Here is a 15,820-nt window from a genome sequence, read left to right as displayed (position 1 = left end):
CAAAGGCTGTGAATACTTATGTACATGTGCTTTCTCAATTTTTTTATTTTTAGTAAATTTGCAAAAATCTCAAGTAAATTTTTTTCACATTGTCATTATGGGGTGTTATGTGTAGAATTCTGAGGGAAAAAATGAATTTAATCCCTTTTGGAAAAAGGCTGTAACATAACAAAATGTGGAAAAAGTGATGTGCTGTGAATACTTTCTGGATGCACTGTATGTATATATATATATATATATATATATATATATATATATATATATATATATATATATATATATATATATACAAACCATGAAACTCAAACCGATTATGACAGCAGCAATCCAAGCTGTGAGATTTGAAACAAGATTACTGTTCACATGGCCAACTGTACGTTGCATGCTCAAGAGTAAGCTCAGCGCACAGCTTGGTCATATTACAACCGGAGGGCCGAACTCACAACGTGGTATACAAAGAGATCCTTAACAAATAATTATTGGCATATTTTCCCTCAGTTTAAAAAGGTTTAATTTTCTTCTTAAACTTTTAAGGCAGTACTTTGCCGCTGCGAAGCTCGGGTATTATGCTATATATATATATATATATATATAAATGACAGCAACACTCATAACAGTGACAAAACAATTACATTGACAATCATGTTACATTATTTTTAAAATGTTTCCTTTTCTTTTTCATAACTTCTTTAACACACTACTCTCCGCTGCGAAGCACAGGCATTTTGCTAGTATATATACAGTATATATATATATACTGTATATATATGTATGTATATATATATATAGTATTTAATTTTTAATTTATGTATTTTATATATTATATAGTATATTAGCCATTTCAAGTCAAGTCAGGTTTACTGTCCAGTACACGTAGTAAAATGAAATTATTACTTGTGTGTCTCCTCAGAACAGTTGCCATAAGTAAAATAAACAATAAATAAATAAACAAATAAATAAATACAAAAGTTTTCATAGCATGCAAAAAAGTGTATATATGTATCTTATCCTTCCTTCTATATATACCACTTTCTTAGCTGATATGACATCAAGTGTGCCATAACTGTGATCATTTATAGTTATGGTAAGTGACGCAGGCAACAAAATCTAAGATGGCGGATTTTTTTTTCGGCCGGAACATAGAACTAGCGAGCAGTGGTTTCGCGGGGGACTTTAATTTTGTCGCTCAGGAGGACTGGACCGTGTAGGAGAAAAGCTTCCGACTTAAATCCTGGTAGTCATTTAAGTTGGCAGTAAAGGCGCAGAAATGTTGATTAAAGTAAAGGTAGGAAAAAAAACATAAGACGTTATGAGTCATGTAGTAAAATACTCGAATTATGCTTTGTGTTGCAATAGTAACAATCAGCGATGAGTGTATTTAATGAAATGGAGGTTGTGCAGTTTTGAAATCTTTAGCGGTATGCGGCCGACTTGCCGGCGCGCAGCATTAAGTCCGTAATTCAGCAGAATGTTCATTTTGCCTTTTGGAAAATGCGTCTTGCAGTTTGTCTCCCAGTTTGATTGTTTTTTCGACATGCAACGAGCAGTCCTGACTTTAATGTAAATATGAGATCAGGATTATCATTAACATTTTTATTTTCTTGATTCATTTCTTCATGGCAATTGAAAATGAACGCTGTGATCATCGCAGCAAGTTCTGAAATAACACCGTTTCTGTTTTGTTTCATATTTTCTAGACTTTGACAGGAAAGGAGATTGAGATCGACATTGAACCCACGGACAAGGTGAGAACTTTAAAGCTTTGAGTTTGTTTAGCTCACAGTGGACCTGAAATACTAAAATAAAGTCGTGACGAGGAGTTGGATGGTTGTTTAATCCGCGAGCCGCCCTGGATAAGGAGGATGGATGGGTGGAGACGCATCTCAATAATACTCTGTTTTAATCTACCTGTTCTGTTTTTAAGCAACCCTTTTCTTTTTTTCTGTGTTATGTATTTTGTCGTTATTTAATTGTTAACTGTGGTCACAAATTGCCTCTTGTCAGTATTTAGTTGAAGTTTACATGAAACAGAAAATGAAGCAAACTATACAAAAACCTGACTAAGAGATAATAAAGGGTTTCAATTTTTAATACACAGTTCGCGTAAAGTGGGGGCATCAAAAGAGCTGCAGGGGGCTACAATACAATGGTGGGGGTCATTATTCTTGCAGCACTACCATGTTAGACCCCACACATCTCTGGAGCTTATCTGATGACGTACCAGCAAAGAGTTTGAACTCGGGGGCCATCAAGGCATCATCTTCAGCCCCCTAGTTTTTATAAAAGCTCTCCATCACTTTGTTTGAATAAGCAAGAATGGCAGTCGGCACCGAATAGTGATGATGGGATTGAAATTATCTTTTAGGATTCACTTTGTGTTTTATCTTGAGTTATGTGTTTTTTTTAAGTAAATACAATAGAGAATCCAAAAGTAAAGGCAACTTACCCCTTAATACCGTTTAAATGTGAACAGGTGATCCGAACATTTAAATCACTTCTCCACATAGTCTCCCTGCAGTTTGATGCAGTTCGTGTATCATTTCACTAATGTCTTTGTTCCTTGGGAGAAGAAGCTTTTGGGCTGCTCCCAAATTCATGTCTGCACAGCTTCCTCAACTTCCATCATGAGAGGTGAACCTGAGACCATGTAAATCCTCTTAAGGTGGACCGTAGGTGTGATAGTTGGATGGTGCTAGGTCAGGGCTGCAAGGGGATGTGGAAGATGTTCAAACCTCACCTGAAGCATTGCCTTTACTATTGGCAGCTGCTTTGTTGGGTGGTTCATTGTCATGGAGCATCAAGTTCTGCACCCAATCAAAGGGACATTTTACACCAGCGTACCGAGGACCTGAAACAAATGACATAACTCCAGTTACGAGGAGATGGCAAACTGTTATATTCCGCATGCCTCATTAAGAAAGCCGACGATCGTGTACAAGTTCCCTACATGCTCCTTAGCATCACCTACTTCCAAATATTCCAATTCCATATCAGTCTCGCAACATTCATTCCCAAAAACCTGAAGCAAACTGGAATGTTAAAAGAACATACAATCCAGATTTTCAGAGGTATGGATTTATTTCTGCTGTAAAAAGAGTGACAAGCAAAGGCCGTTGTGCCTGATCTGTGCTGCAGTACTGCCAAACGAAAACATGAAGCATTCCAAACTATAACATTTGGAAACTAAGCATGCTACTTACAGAAGTAAACCGTTTTGATTTCTTTGAAATAAGGCTCACAAACACATTCTAGGTTGTTTGTACAGCAAGCCTCTGGGCACTCGGGGCATTATATCATTGTACATTGAATTTAATGCTAAGGTCTAAGAGAGTGCACACAATTGTAGAACAGCTCGTCTTGCCTTCTGTAGTAGATTTGTGCTGCAAAATTCAAGACTGGTCAGCCACCAGCAAACACACACATATTATTATATTTACTAGGAGGTTCTGCCCCCTGTTCACTTCACCTGCCTACCCCCATGCGGGCACTTTGTGGCTCTGCCACTCGCATATGGGGAAGCAGATGTACAATTTAAACAGATTATTTTCATGGGAATTGTTACCTATACATAATAAACCTAACTATTTTACATTACAACGAGTAATCAACCTTAGTAAAAAATAGTAAAACGTAATAAATTGAAAGAAAATTATGTTTCATGTTGCGTTAGGGGTATTTTAAACTTACACTTTTACTGTAAAACGTCAGTAAAAACAATATTTGGAATTTATTTACACACACACACAAAGTCTGTTGTAGTATGTATGACAGTTTTTAATTTCTCAATCTTCATCCATCCATCCATCCATCCATTTCCGAACCGCTGAATCCGAATACAGGGTCACGGGGGTCTGCTGGAGCCAATCCCAGCCAACACAGGGCACTTACTTACTTACTTACTCAATCTTAAGTAGTCAATAAAAGAAAACGCATAGTCCCTATAACATCCAACATCATAACACTATTTTTTCTGCAATCTGAACAAAGGAATTACTTCTGCCTATATCATATTAATGAAAATTAAAAAGTGTTTGCAGGTTTCCTAAAAAAAAATTAAGTAAATGTAAACAAAAAAAAAACTTACACAGGTGGCGAACATTCTCCGATCCTTAACTTGGATTGCACACAGTTTGTATGTATGTCCGTGCTTATTTTTTAATGTCAAGGCTTTTGTTAAGGAAGATGAGCTGGTCAACATGCCCAGCTTTCAGAACATTTCTCTGTGTGGTAATGATGTCTCCTGCTGTGGGTTGGCACCCTACCCAGGATTGGTTCCTGCCTTGTGCCCTGTGTTGGCTGGGATTGGCTCCAGCAGACCCCTGTGACCCTGTGTTCAGATTCAGCGGGTTGGAAAATGGATGGATGGTATTGATGTCTCCTGCAGTGGAGAAAGCTCTCCCACAGAGACCCTTGTGCCATGAATGAACAGGAAATGCCTTGCTACTCTGGATAACTGAGGGTACTCATGTTTGTGTTCCTTCCACCACCTGAGAGGATTTCTGGGAGTGGCAAAGGAGTTTCTCCTGCAGACCTCTTAATGTCAGCTGCAGCAGCATCTTGTGCAGATTTTGGTGTAGTATTATCTTTGACAGGGGAAAATGCAAGTTAGCCAGTGCACATGAGCTCCTTGTTCTCTTCATGGGTGGCTGAGGGTAATTCTTGTAGTTAGGTGGGTGATCAGCGTCCTCGGATTGGGCAGTCTCCTCCACTGTCTACCCTCCCTTGCTGCTGAAAAACATCAATGCTTAAAATCAAGCCAGTCCTGGGAAGAGCGGTGCCTCTGTGGCTAAGGTTCTGCTCTGGTATCTGGACGGTTGCTGGTTCAAATCCTGTTACTGCCATAAGGAATCTTACTCCAGTGGGCCTTTGAGCAAAGCCCTTAACCTGACAATTGCTCCAGGGTCACTGTTCAATGGCTGACCCAACACTCTGACCACCAAATGTCATTTGAAAAGACAATTTCTCCCCAGGGATTAATAAAGTATTTCAAAATCAAAATTAATTTTACAGTAAATTTTACATTAACTAACACAACACATATTCTGAACCCGAATTCATCTTAGATAGATAGATAGATATTTATTAATCCCAAGGGGAAATTCACATAATCCAGCAGGAGTATACTGATACAAAGAAACAATATTAAATTAAATAGAATTAAATTAAATTAAATCTTGTTGCATGTTTCTACTTTTTTGAACATAATTTTCCAAGTCCAGCTGTTAAAACTAACTTGTCATGCAACATCTTTCATTTGTATTTATTTACTAAGATTTATACACCAAGTTATAACCTTTAATATGTGTAATTAAAACAAATAGCCTATTTTATTTACTCGTCTTATGTTTTATTTTGGCAACCACTACAGCATCAGTCATTTTGGAGTAGGTCTAATTAATTTCTCCTTCAGAAAGAAAAGAAACTTAAACCTAAGGTCAAGAGCTGGTGCCATGCACAGTGATTCCCAATTATTGGCATATCTGTTTCCCAGAGCTTGTGCTATTGTAGCCTTGATGTCCTTCACTATCTGTGTGTCATCCAGGCTTACTTCTGTGCACATAATAGGCTTGGCATAAAATGGTGCCACAATAGACAGAGTGGGCATGCTCTCCTCTGACATTACCTGGGTGGCATCCTTCATCGGCTTAGCTGGAGCTGAGAGATTCCAGCACCCTCGTTTTTACCTTCTTATATAACTTGGGCACAGCAATGTCAGTGATGTATTGTCGAGAGGATATAGTGTAACAAGGCTCGATTGTATTCACCATATTTCGAAAGCCTTCGTTCTCTACAACTCTGAGAGGGCACATATCTTTGCAAACGAAATTGTGTATTGACAGAGTTACTTTGGATGCACAAGTTGAGGTGAGTGCTTACTACGGTGTGTGAATTTCTTCCTAAGTGAGTTGAGAGGGATCCACTCTTTTAACGTTTAACATTTCCTGCTCCATTAGCTGTACATCAGAATGGTGTCTTGCTAAAGTGTGCTCTCAGATTCGTTGTGGTCCCCTAATATTTGATTTTGGCATAACACACTTTGCAGATGACATGGCATTTGTCGATGTCCATAGTATCTTCTTTATTGTGGAAGCCAAAATAAGCCCACGGTTCCACTCTGTACACTATAGGAGCTGGTTTAACTGTTATGGATTCAGCCATCAGTGGTAATGTTACTAGTCAGCTAGGTTTGCTAGAGCTGACATTAGTGGTGTGCCCTTATGCTACTTCCTGTCTCAGTTTATGTTGTCGGTTTTTTGTTTTTTTCCAATGGGCGGGGGTTTAAACACAATACAAAATGAACAGCAACATTTATTTATATAGCACATTTTCATACAAAAAATGCAGCTCAAAGTGCTTTACAAAATGAAGAATAGAAAAATAGAAGAAAAAATAAAAATAAGTCAACATTAATTAACATAGAATAAGTAAGGTCCGATGGCCAGGGTGGACAGAAAAAAAAACAAAACAAAACTCCAAAGGCTGGAGAAAAAAAATAAAATCTGTACGGATTCCAGACCATGAAACCGCCGAGTCCCCTCTGAGCAATCTACCTAACATAAATGAAACAGTCCTCTTTGTATTGAGAGTTCTCATGGAAGGACTTGATGATGATGGTCACGTAGACTTCTGCCTTTCAGTCCATCAATATTGGCGCATCATGATGCTTTGAGTAGGTGGTGGTGGCGGCGCAGGCCGCCACCACAAAGAAACCGGAAAAAGAAACATAAGAGAGAGTTTGGGTCAGTGCGGATTTTGGAGCCACTGTGAATAGTTATTATGATGAATTGAACATACAGAGTATCAGGATTAAGTTAAAGTGAAGTTATGAGAAAGCCATGTTAAAGTAATGTGTTTTCAGCAGTGTTTTAAAGTGCTCTACTGTATTAGCCTGGCGAATTCCTATTGGCAGGCTATTCTAGATTTTAGGTGCATAACAGCAGAAGGCCGCCTCACCACTTCTTTTAAGTTTAGCTTTTGGAATTCTAAGGAGACACTCATTTGAGGATCTAAGGTTACGATTTGGAATATAGGGTGTCAGACATTCCGATATATAAGATGGAGCGAGATTATTTAAGGCTTTATAAACCATAAGCAGAATTTTAAAGTCAATCCTGACTGACACAGGTAACCAGTGTAGTGACATCAAAACTGGAGAAATGTGCTCGGATTTTCTTTTCCCAGTTAGGATTCTAGCAGCTGCATTCTGCACTTGTTGCAAATGATTTATGTCTTTTTTGGGTCGTCCTGAGAGGAGTGCGTTACAGTAATCTAGTCGACTGAAAACAAAAGCGTGAATTAATTTCTCAGCATCTTTCAATGATATAAGAGGTCTAACTTTAGCTATGTTTCTTAAGTGAAAAAATGCTGTCCTAGTGGTCTGATGAATATGCGATTTAAAATTCAGATTACAGTCAACGGTTACCCCTAAATTTTTTACTTCTTTCTTAACTTTCAAGCCTAATGCATCAAGTTTATTTCTGATAACCTCATTGTATCCATTATTGCCAAGTACTAAAATTTCAGTTTTCTCTTTATTTAGTTTGAGAAAATTACTATTCATCCATTCAGAAATACCAGTAAGACATTGTGTTAGTGAGTCGAGAGAGTCGATGTCATCAGGTGCTATTGATAAGTACAGCTGTGTGTCATCAGCATAGCTGTGGTAGCTCACGTTGTAACCTGAGATAATCTGACCTAACGGAAGCATGTAGATTGAGAAGAGCAGCGGACCCAGGATAGAGCCTTGTGGAACACCATATTGGATATCATGGAACCAATGTGTGCCATGAATCTTTGCATGTAAACTAGTAATTAAAAATCAATACAATGCTTTTGAGAATTGATACAGTATCACAACACATAATATTGCAATACTTAAATGTATTGATATTGTTTTACACGATTATTTGACATGGGGTGCAATGCAGAAATACTTGGTGGAATATCTATACAGGAACATGGAAAACATGGAAACTCCTCTCAGCTTGTACTACTTGCCACTGATCTGCACAATATTTTTAAGTGAAACTTTTTTTTTTTTTTTTGGTGAAGCAGAAGTCTACTAATGGAACTGCTGTTAGTTTTCAATGATCCACGGCTCAGTGAGTGTACCTTCTTTTAGACAGGCAGTACCATCCAAGGCTTGTTTCCTGCCATCAGAAAATATGTCGTTCATATTAACTTTTTTTTTTTGTTATTTATTGCATAATGATTTCTGAAAACCACATAGTTTGTTGCCACATGTTTGACTAAAGAGACCTCTTACTTTTGTCATTTTGGGTTAAAAAGTAAATGCTATTTTTGTGGATAAGTATAACTAATTTAATACTTTATTTTAGGTGGAGAGAATCAAGGAGCGTGTAGAGGAGAAGGAAGGCATTCCCCCTCAGCAGCAGAGGCTTATTTACAGTGGAAAGCAAATGTGAGTATGGTAAAGCCTTGCAAGAAAGGCAGGTGCTAAAGTGGTTAGCCACTAGTATTTAAATCACAAGGCTGCTGCTGCTGCTGAAGTCTTCACCTACTTGGTCAGATAACCTGTCAGTACTCCAGATGACAGCTAACAAATGAATGTTTGTAATTCCCTGATTTTGTATACATATACAGGAATACTTTAAAAGCAAGGTAGGGTACATTTGAGCTGAAGTTTACCAGGAAGTCCATACACAGGTTCCCAAGAACTGCCAAATTAACCACTTCCAAAATTCTTGTGTATAGATATGACGAACATTCCAGATATTTTATTCATCAAAGAATGAAATCATAAAGTCCCCAGACAGTCTTCCTATCCCACCCATTCTTACCTGTCACTCCTTGACCAGGAGCTGAATGTGTGAATTAATAATAGAAGTCAATGTTGAAACTCTGGAAGGAAGGTAAAGATAAATTAATACTATGTCTTCAGACTGAAGGCTCATAATTTCCTTACATACTCGCAGATATGCCAAACCGCCCTCGAATGTTTAACCTAAATAACATGAAAATGCATCCTCCCATGGATAAGCCAAATGTGAAAATTTAAAACTAAATTGGTTCTGGAAAACATAACAGTATTTAAAGTAACTAGTAAACTAACCCAATACTTATTTTATTGAAGTTTTCTGTTATCTACGTAATTGGCAAATGAGTTATGCTTCAGACATGACTCTATTACAGCACCTCTCATTGTCATCATTGTCTGTGTAAGGATTTGAGGTTCTTTTCATAAGCTTGAAGTGAGTAACTTTTAAAAAAAAATTTTTTTTTTGACGTCCGACCCACAGATAATCCAAACACAAATTTTAGGTCTGTTTTGAAATTTAAAATTCATGGCTTATCTGTGAGTATGTGTGGTAGTTGCTTTTAATGACAGTGGTGTTTTATGGCTAATGGTTTGATTCTTAATAACTCTTGACAGTTGTTAGCTCCTGGTGGACTAAGGTCCAGAGAAATGGAAATCATTGGGTATCACAAATTCTGTGTTTCTCTGATGATTTTCACAATATTCAAGAGTAATACCCGACAATACTTTGTTATAAAATAGTATTTTAACTGTATAAGTTTGAATGTTTGATGTGAGATTCAGACATGGCCGAAATTATCGGCACCCCTGGAATTTTCCCAGAAAATTGTTGCAGTTACAAATGTTTTGGTATACACATGTTTATTTCCTTTATGTGCATTGGAACAACACAAAAAAACAGAGAAAAAAAGGCAAATCTGACGACATTTCACACAAAACTCAAAAACTGAGCTGGACAAAATTATTGGCACCCTCAACTTCATATTTGGTTGCATGCCCTTTGGAAAAAATAACTGAAATCAAGCGCTTCCTATAACCATCAACAAGCTTGTTACACCTCTCAACTGCAATTTCCGACCACTCTTCTTTTGCAAACTGTTCAAGGTCTCTCAGATTTGAAGGGTGCCTTCTCCCAACAGCAATTTTGAGATCTCTCCATAAGTGTGCAATCGGATTTAGATCCGGACTCATTACTGGCCACTTCAGAACTCTCCAATGCTTTGTCTTCAACCATTTCTGGGTGCTTTTAGAGGTATGTTTGGGGTCATTGTCCTGCTGGAACACCCATGACCTCTGACGCAGACCCAGCTTTCTGACACTGGGCCCTACATTGCGCCCCAATATCTTTTGGTAGTCTTCAGATTTCACACAGTCAAGATATCCAGTGTCAGAGGCAGCAAAACAGCCCCAAAAAATCTTAGAACCTCCACCATGTTTGACTGTAGGTACGGTGTTCTTTTCTTCGTAGGCCTCATTCCGTTTTCTGTAAACAGTAGAATGATGAGCTTCACCAAAAAGCTCTACCTTGGTCTCATCCATTCACAAGATGTTCACCCAGAAGGATTTTGGCTTCCTCAAGTACATTTTGGCAAACTCTAGTCTGGCTTTTTTATGTTTCTGTGTCAACAGTGGGGTCCTCCTGGCTCTCCTGCCATAGCGTTTCATTTTGTTCAGATGTCGACAGATAGTTCGAGTTGACACTGAGTCTGCAGAACAGCTTGAATATGTTTTGAAGTTGATTGGGGCTGTTTATCTACCATTCAGACTATCCTTCATTGCAGTCTTTTATCAATTTTTCTCTTCCGTCCACGTCCAGGGAGATTAGCTACAGTGCCATATGTTGTGAACTTCTTGATTATGTTGCGCACAGTGGACAAAGGAACATGAAGATCTCTGGAGATGGACTTGTAGCCTTGACATTGTTGATATTTTTCCACAATTTTTGTTCTCAAGTCCTCAGACAATTCTCTGCTCTTCTTTCTGTTCTCCATGCTTAGTGTGGCGCACTCAGACACACAACAGAAAGGTTGAGTCAACCTCCATTTTAACTGGCTTCAGGTATGATTGCTATATTGCCAGCACCTTTTTGTTGCCACAGGTGAGTTCAAATGAGCATCATATGCTTGAAATAAAACGATTTACCCACAATTTTGAAAAGGTGCCAATAATTTTGTTCGTCCCATGTTTGGAGTTTTGTGTGAAATGATGTCAGATTTGGCTTTTTTTCTCTGTTTTTTGTGTTGTTCCAATGCACATTAAGGAAATAAACGTGCATAACAAAACATTTGTAATTGCAACAATTTTCTGGGAGAAATGGTGCATTTTCTGGGAAAATTCCAGGGGTGCCGATAATTTCGGCCATGACTGTAAAACGGATGCCTTAATAACTTGGGGTATACTGCTTAAAGCTGTGTAATTTACCTCTGTTTTTCAAACAACACCTCCCACCACAAAAGCGCACAAGATTTAAGATGTCATATCATTAAAGCAGAGCTAAAGTAAATCCTGCAACTTTTTACAAGCAATCACAGAAATGAAAGCTCCTGGTTGCTGCCACTCCATAGGTCATTGTGGTAATTAATGCTGTTCCTTTCCTTGCCATAGAGGATAAAGATTATAAATAATAAATGCAAATATACTGCTGTACAGCATGTACTTAAACAGAAAATAAGTATTTACAGTCTCCACCAGAGTCTTTTATAAATATTTTGGGTACATAAAGTTCTATAACAAGTCAGAAAAATTGCATTTGCAGGCAAATGAAGGTAGGCAGAATTTTAATTACTGTACATAAATTATTTCTTGTATATTAAAAATTGAACAACTTAATAGTTACATAATGACCTTAAAATATGTTACATTTATTGTTTTTTCCCACATATCTGGCAACATGCCTGTAATTATGAATGGTCGCCATAATGACCAGATGGCACAATAAAAGTCTTTGCGCTGTAGGAAGACTTTGAGATTAGTTGTGTAATGTGGCTATAAACAGGCATTAATTACCACAGTAATGCAATGTCAAGAAAATGGAGGGTAAGATTTCAGTAAGATTTTCATTACTATGCAATCAAGACAGTACATTAACTGAAAGACTTAACAATTAGAATGCAAATGTCAAAGAAACAAGGTTTAACATGTTAAAATGAAACAATTTATTTTGCTTTAGTGGTGTTTTTTTTATCACTATTGCTTGCTCTGAGAGATGTAAAACATTTTACACTATTAACTACATTTAGTTTGTGTAAGTAATTATATGTTAAATAGAAAAAAAGACAATGGGAACACAGGGCTTTGCATGGTCAGAATAAAATCTGAAATATTAAAATTCATTTTGAGTGCTTTAAGTCTTGTTGGAACAGCTTCTGAAAAATGTGACTAAATGCTGGAGCTCAAATCACAACTTTTAACTTTGCCTCAAGCTTTACTTCTACAGTAGGCGATCTGTGTTTCGATTTTAATCATACCTATTGAGGGAAAGGCTGATTTGTGAAACCAAGGTGAGCAAAATTGGATAAGAACTGCACTGTTACTGAAGTCCTCCTCACATGGCAGTAATGTTGGTAATTACTTAGCCTGTGTTGCTGCAGTTTAAACAAGTATGCTTCACAATTCCCTTTCATATTAATTTCAGACAAAGTGATGAGTCTTGTACCCAAATTTTAATGTTTTTTAATGTTTAAATAAACCCTTCAGTAATTGACAGTCCAAGTTGAAGTCTATGAATTGGGAAGATTTTCAGCATTTCAACAACAATCTTCAGTTTAAAGTTTTCCATTACAAAAATGTTCGATTGTCATTTTGTTCAAAGGAAATGATAAAATTTAGGAAAGTTGTGAATTCTTCTTCCTGAATTTACTTCATCATTATAATTAAGGCCCTGTCACACTGTGACTTTGCCAGTGATTTCCAGTCATAGTCTTTGTTTATATAATCTTTAGTGAGCTAAAGGCTGTTGGCAGGACCCTCCCATGAAGCTATAATGTGACTTGCCCAGTGACTCACTCCAACTAGTCTGCGACTATCCCCAATAAAGTTGGACAGGTTTGATTTTGTCTTTACTAGTAGGGGTGACCTCTGTGTGCATGAGAGCTGACAACCAGTGAAAGTTCACCTGGCAGTATTGTGCATAAAATGCAGCAATGAGTAATAAGGAACAAGCCTGTTTTGGACCTTACAAATAGAAGAGAAGCGTGTCTGTCTGATGTTGCATGCTTTTTTTGCCACAACAAAATGGAATGAAGAAAAAGGGCAGAGATTGAGACTGAACTTGCCATAGCTGTAAACTCTGGCACAGTGTCGGCTCCATGAAGTAGCACACAATTGGCTGTCACAAGAAGGGCGAGCACAACTGCGCTGGAAGTGTACATGCCCATGAGACTTTTATCTGTTTAAATTGACATGGACTGACGACACAATCAGCAGCTGTGGTCTGCAGATCTGACGTAACCCAAGACTAGGAGTTGTGTAATGTGACATTTAGTTTGGAGTTGAACTAACAAACCAGTCACAAAAATACTTTTCTCTGCAGTAAATAATTTAGTTTGTTCAAATAAGCCAAACTGCGTTAAACATCAGAGTCACAGTCCTCAAGTCTGCTTTCAGCACTGAAGAATTTTTCTGGTATGTCTTCACAATGAGAGAGTCCTATATTTTTGGAAGCAGTGTCACAGATTTTTGTAGTGTTTGAAAAGTGATGCCCATGTTTACAGGTTAAGTTGTTTTTGAAAGTCACAAACGTCAGTAAGTCATCATCAGATGCAATAGATTCCACAAATTGAGAATGAATCAATGTACTTGCACAACAAACAAGCTCAAAAACACCATCTGTAGTGAAAAAAGGCAATTTTGGAAAAATCAATGGAAAAAGGTTTTCAACAGTAAGTCAAGCCAGTGTGTTTGGCCTCTCTGTCAGTAATTCTTCACTGTTCTTCACATCAGATGCCACACATTAAACCAAAACACAGACAGGGTTGAGTATGTGGAATAAATCTAAGGTTTCATCTAATGCTCATTAGACAGTTTTTCAGTTTAGCAAAACGCTTTTGTTGTACTTGTCTTCAAACATGTCCAATATTTACAATACTTAGAGTAATTTTCAGATTTGTAATCTTTGTTTAATAATTCAGCATCCAGACCCCTCACTTTACATGTAATATCTTGACATCCGTGTCTGTTTTATCATCTGCAGAGGGACTGCAAAGCAAATTGTGTGAATTACAGTTCTTGCTGTATAATGGCAACTTGAAGAATTAAAGAGTATTCTTATTTTGGAAGAATGTGGTACATAGACTAGAGCCAGAGTATACTCCGTTTTGGGGAAACCTGCGTGCCAGGAGGTCAGTTAGCAGATATCAACAAAAGGAAACACCTTTTCATTCTGTCAGTGACTTCTTTGAATTGGTGCATGCAGATTTTTGTGCCTGCAGTTCCCATACATCCCAAGACTGGAAAGTGTTAAGTATTGACATCTATAAATCAGATATTTGCAACTTCTTTTTTTGAATTTAACAATGACTTATTTTAATATCTATATACCTCTTTAAAAAGATCAGATTTGGAATGACTGTATTTTTTACTTTAACTTTTTTTATTTTTCACAACTTTTTATGCTTGCATTTGCTTTTTGTTCAAGATTAGTTTAATAAAGATTTTGGCAGTGATGTTTGGCAAAGTAGGTGACTTTGGGGTGAGTGGAGCCACAACATATTCATAGCAAAAGGGTTAAAATGGCAAATGTTGTCTAATAAGTACAGTGAATGTATTGTTGATATCTAGTAATCATTTTAAGAGTATGTGTTCCCAATAGATTATAAACACAATTTATTCATCAGTCATCAGTGGAAGGCAATATAAAAATGTGTGTATAGTTAATGTGTATGCTGCAGCAGTTTAGTGAAACCCCTTGTGATAGTCGGGTAAGGCACAGCAAGTGAAGACTGCATTATGTGTCCTTATCCATGATGAGGGAAGTTAGGAGGTTTTCTTTGTTTTGTTGTTAAGAATTCTGATTTTTTTGTGTCTGTGTGTGTTTCATAGGAATGATGAGAAGACAGCAGCAGACTATAAAATCCAAGGAGGTTCTGTGTTGCATTTGGTCCTGGCTCTGAGAGGAGGGGCAACAGCCTGGTGACTTGTCCCATGGATCCCCAGCCAGTGCACTAATATCTTGTACTTCTTCATATTTTTGTTTTTTTCCCCCCATGTTCTTAAGTGTCCTTGTCAGCATGCAATCCACCTATCTCTCTTCACCAGGACACATTGTGCTTCATATTTTGAGGTTTCTCTTGTATAAACAGTTTTTGTTTTGCATCAGATTCAAGCTGTGGCTGTCCAGATAAACAAAATGCAATCACCCAGCATCCACAGAAATTGAGTGAAGTTGTTTTTTGATGAGCTTATGAAGGGACAGTGGACTGCAGTATTTGATTTAACCCACATAAAGAAAAGCCATTCTAGAAGTGAATGCCGTATGGTTATCTGTTGAAATTGTGAATTACTAAAAGTTACAGTACAGGTATCTTATCCCATAGTGAAAAATATTTCTTGACCAGTTTCCATTACAGTTGGTTTTTGCAGTGTGGCCTAGCTTGTCTTTTTTATTTAAATAAATGGTAAACAAATACTATTTTGTCTCATGGTCTTTCAGTAGGATGATAGCACTGTAAGCCAAACTGTCTTCTTAACAGCTTCTACAAACTGCTGTCTCACAGAGCTGGCTCACGCCTTCAATGTCCTGTATTTAAACATCTAGGATAATGGCAAAGTATCATGGAAAATCAAGTAAAGGTTTGTGACACAGTTCATTGTTAATTTCAGTAGTTCTAGTGGCTTCTTCTGATGTTCAGGTGTTTTTTTTTTTTTCCCCCGGAATCTTCAATAGTACTGTGATAGAGCTATTTAAATTAAAAAATGTTACTGGATGCAATAATTTATTTTTAATTCAATTTAAAATGTTGCTTTTACAATGCTTGAGCAGCTGAACCATTAACAAATGTTAAAACTTCAGCAAAGCAAGATTTTAGAAGTCTGACACTATAA

At 37.4% G+C, this 15,820-nt stretch overlaps 1 protein-coding gene across 1 annotated transcript; it reads left to right on the top strand.

Annotated features, from left to right (window-relative positions):
* Nucleotides 1-1,173: 1,173 nt before the first annotated feature.
* Nucleotides 1,174-15,407, top strand: nedd8l (NEDD8 ubiquitin like modifier, like). The gene is made up of 4 exons (XM_039748015.1): nt 1,174-1,285; nt 1,698-1,745; nt 8,340-8,422; nt 14,819-15,407. Exons 1-4 carry the CDS (start codon nt 1,268-1,270, stop codon nt 14,910-14,912), a joined length of 243 nt encoding a protein of 80 aa, XP_039603949.1. The 5' UTR covers nt 1,174-1,267; the 3' UTR covers nt 14,913-15,407.
* The last annotated feature ends 413 nt before the right edge of the window (nt 15,408-15,820 follow it).

This window comes from Polypterus senegalus, chromosome 1 (genome assembly GCF_016835505.1).
Source record: "Polypterus senegalus isolate Bchr_013 chromosome 1, ASM1683550v1, whole genome shotgun sequence".
In the NCBI taxonomy this organism is placed as follows: Eukaryota; Metazoa; Chordata; class Cladistia; order Polypteriformes; family Polypteridae; genus Polypterus; species Polypterus senegalus.
Note: the sequence above shows the minus strand (reverse complement) of the source record. Positions and strands in the feature narration are given on the sequence as shown.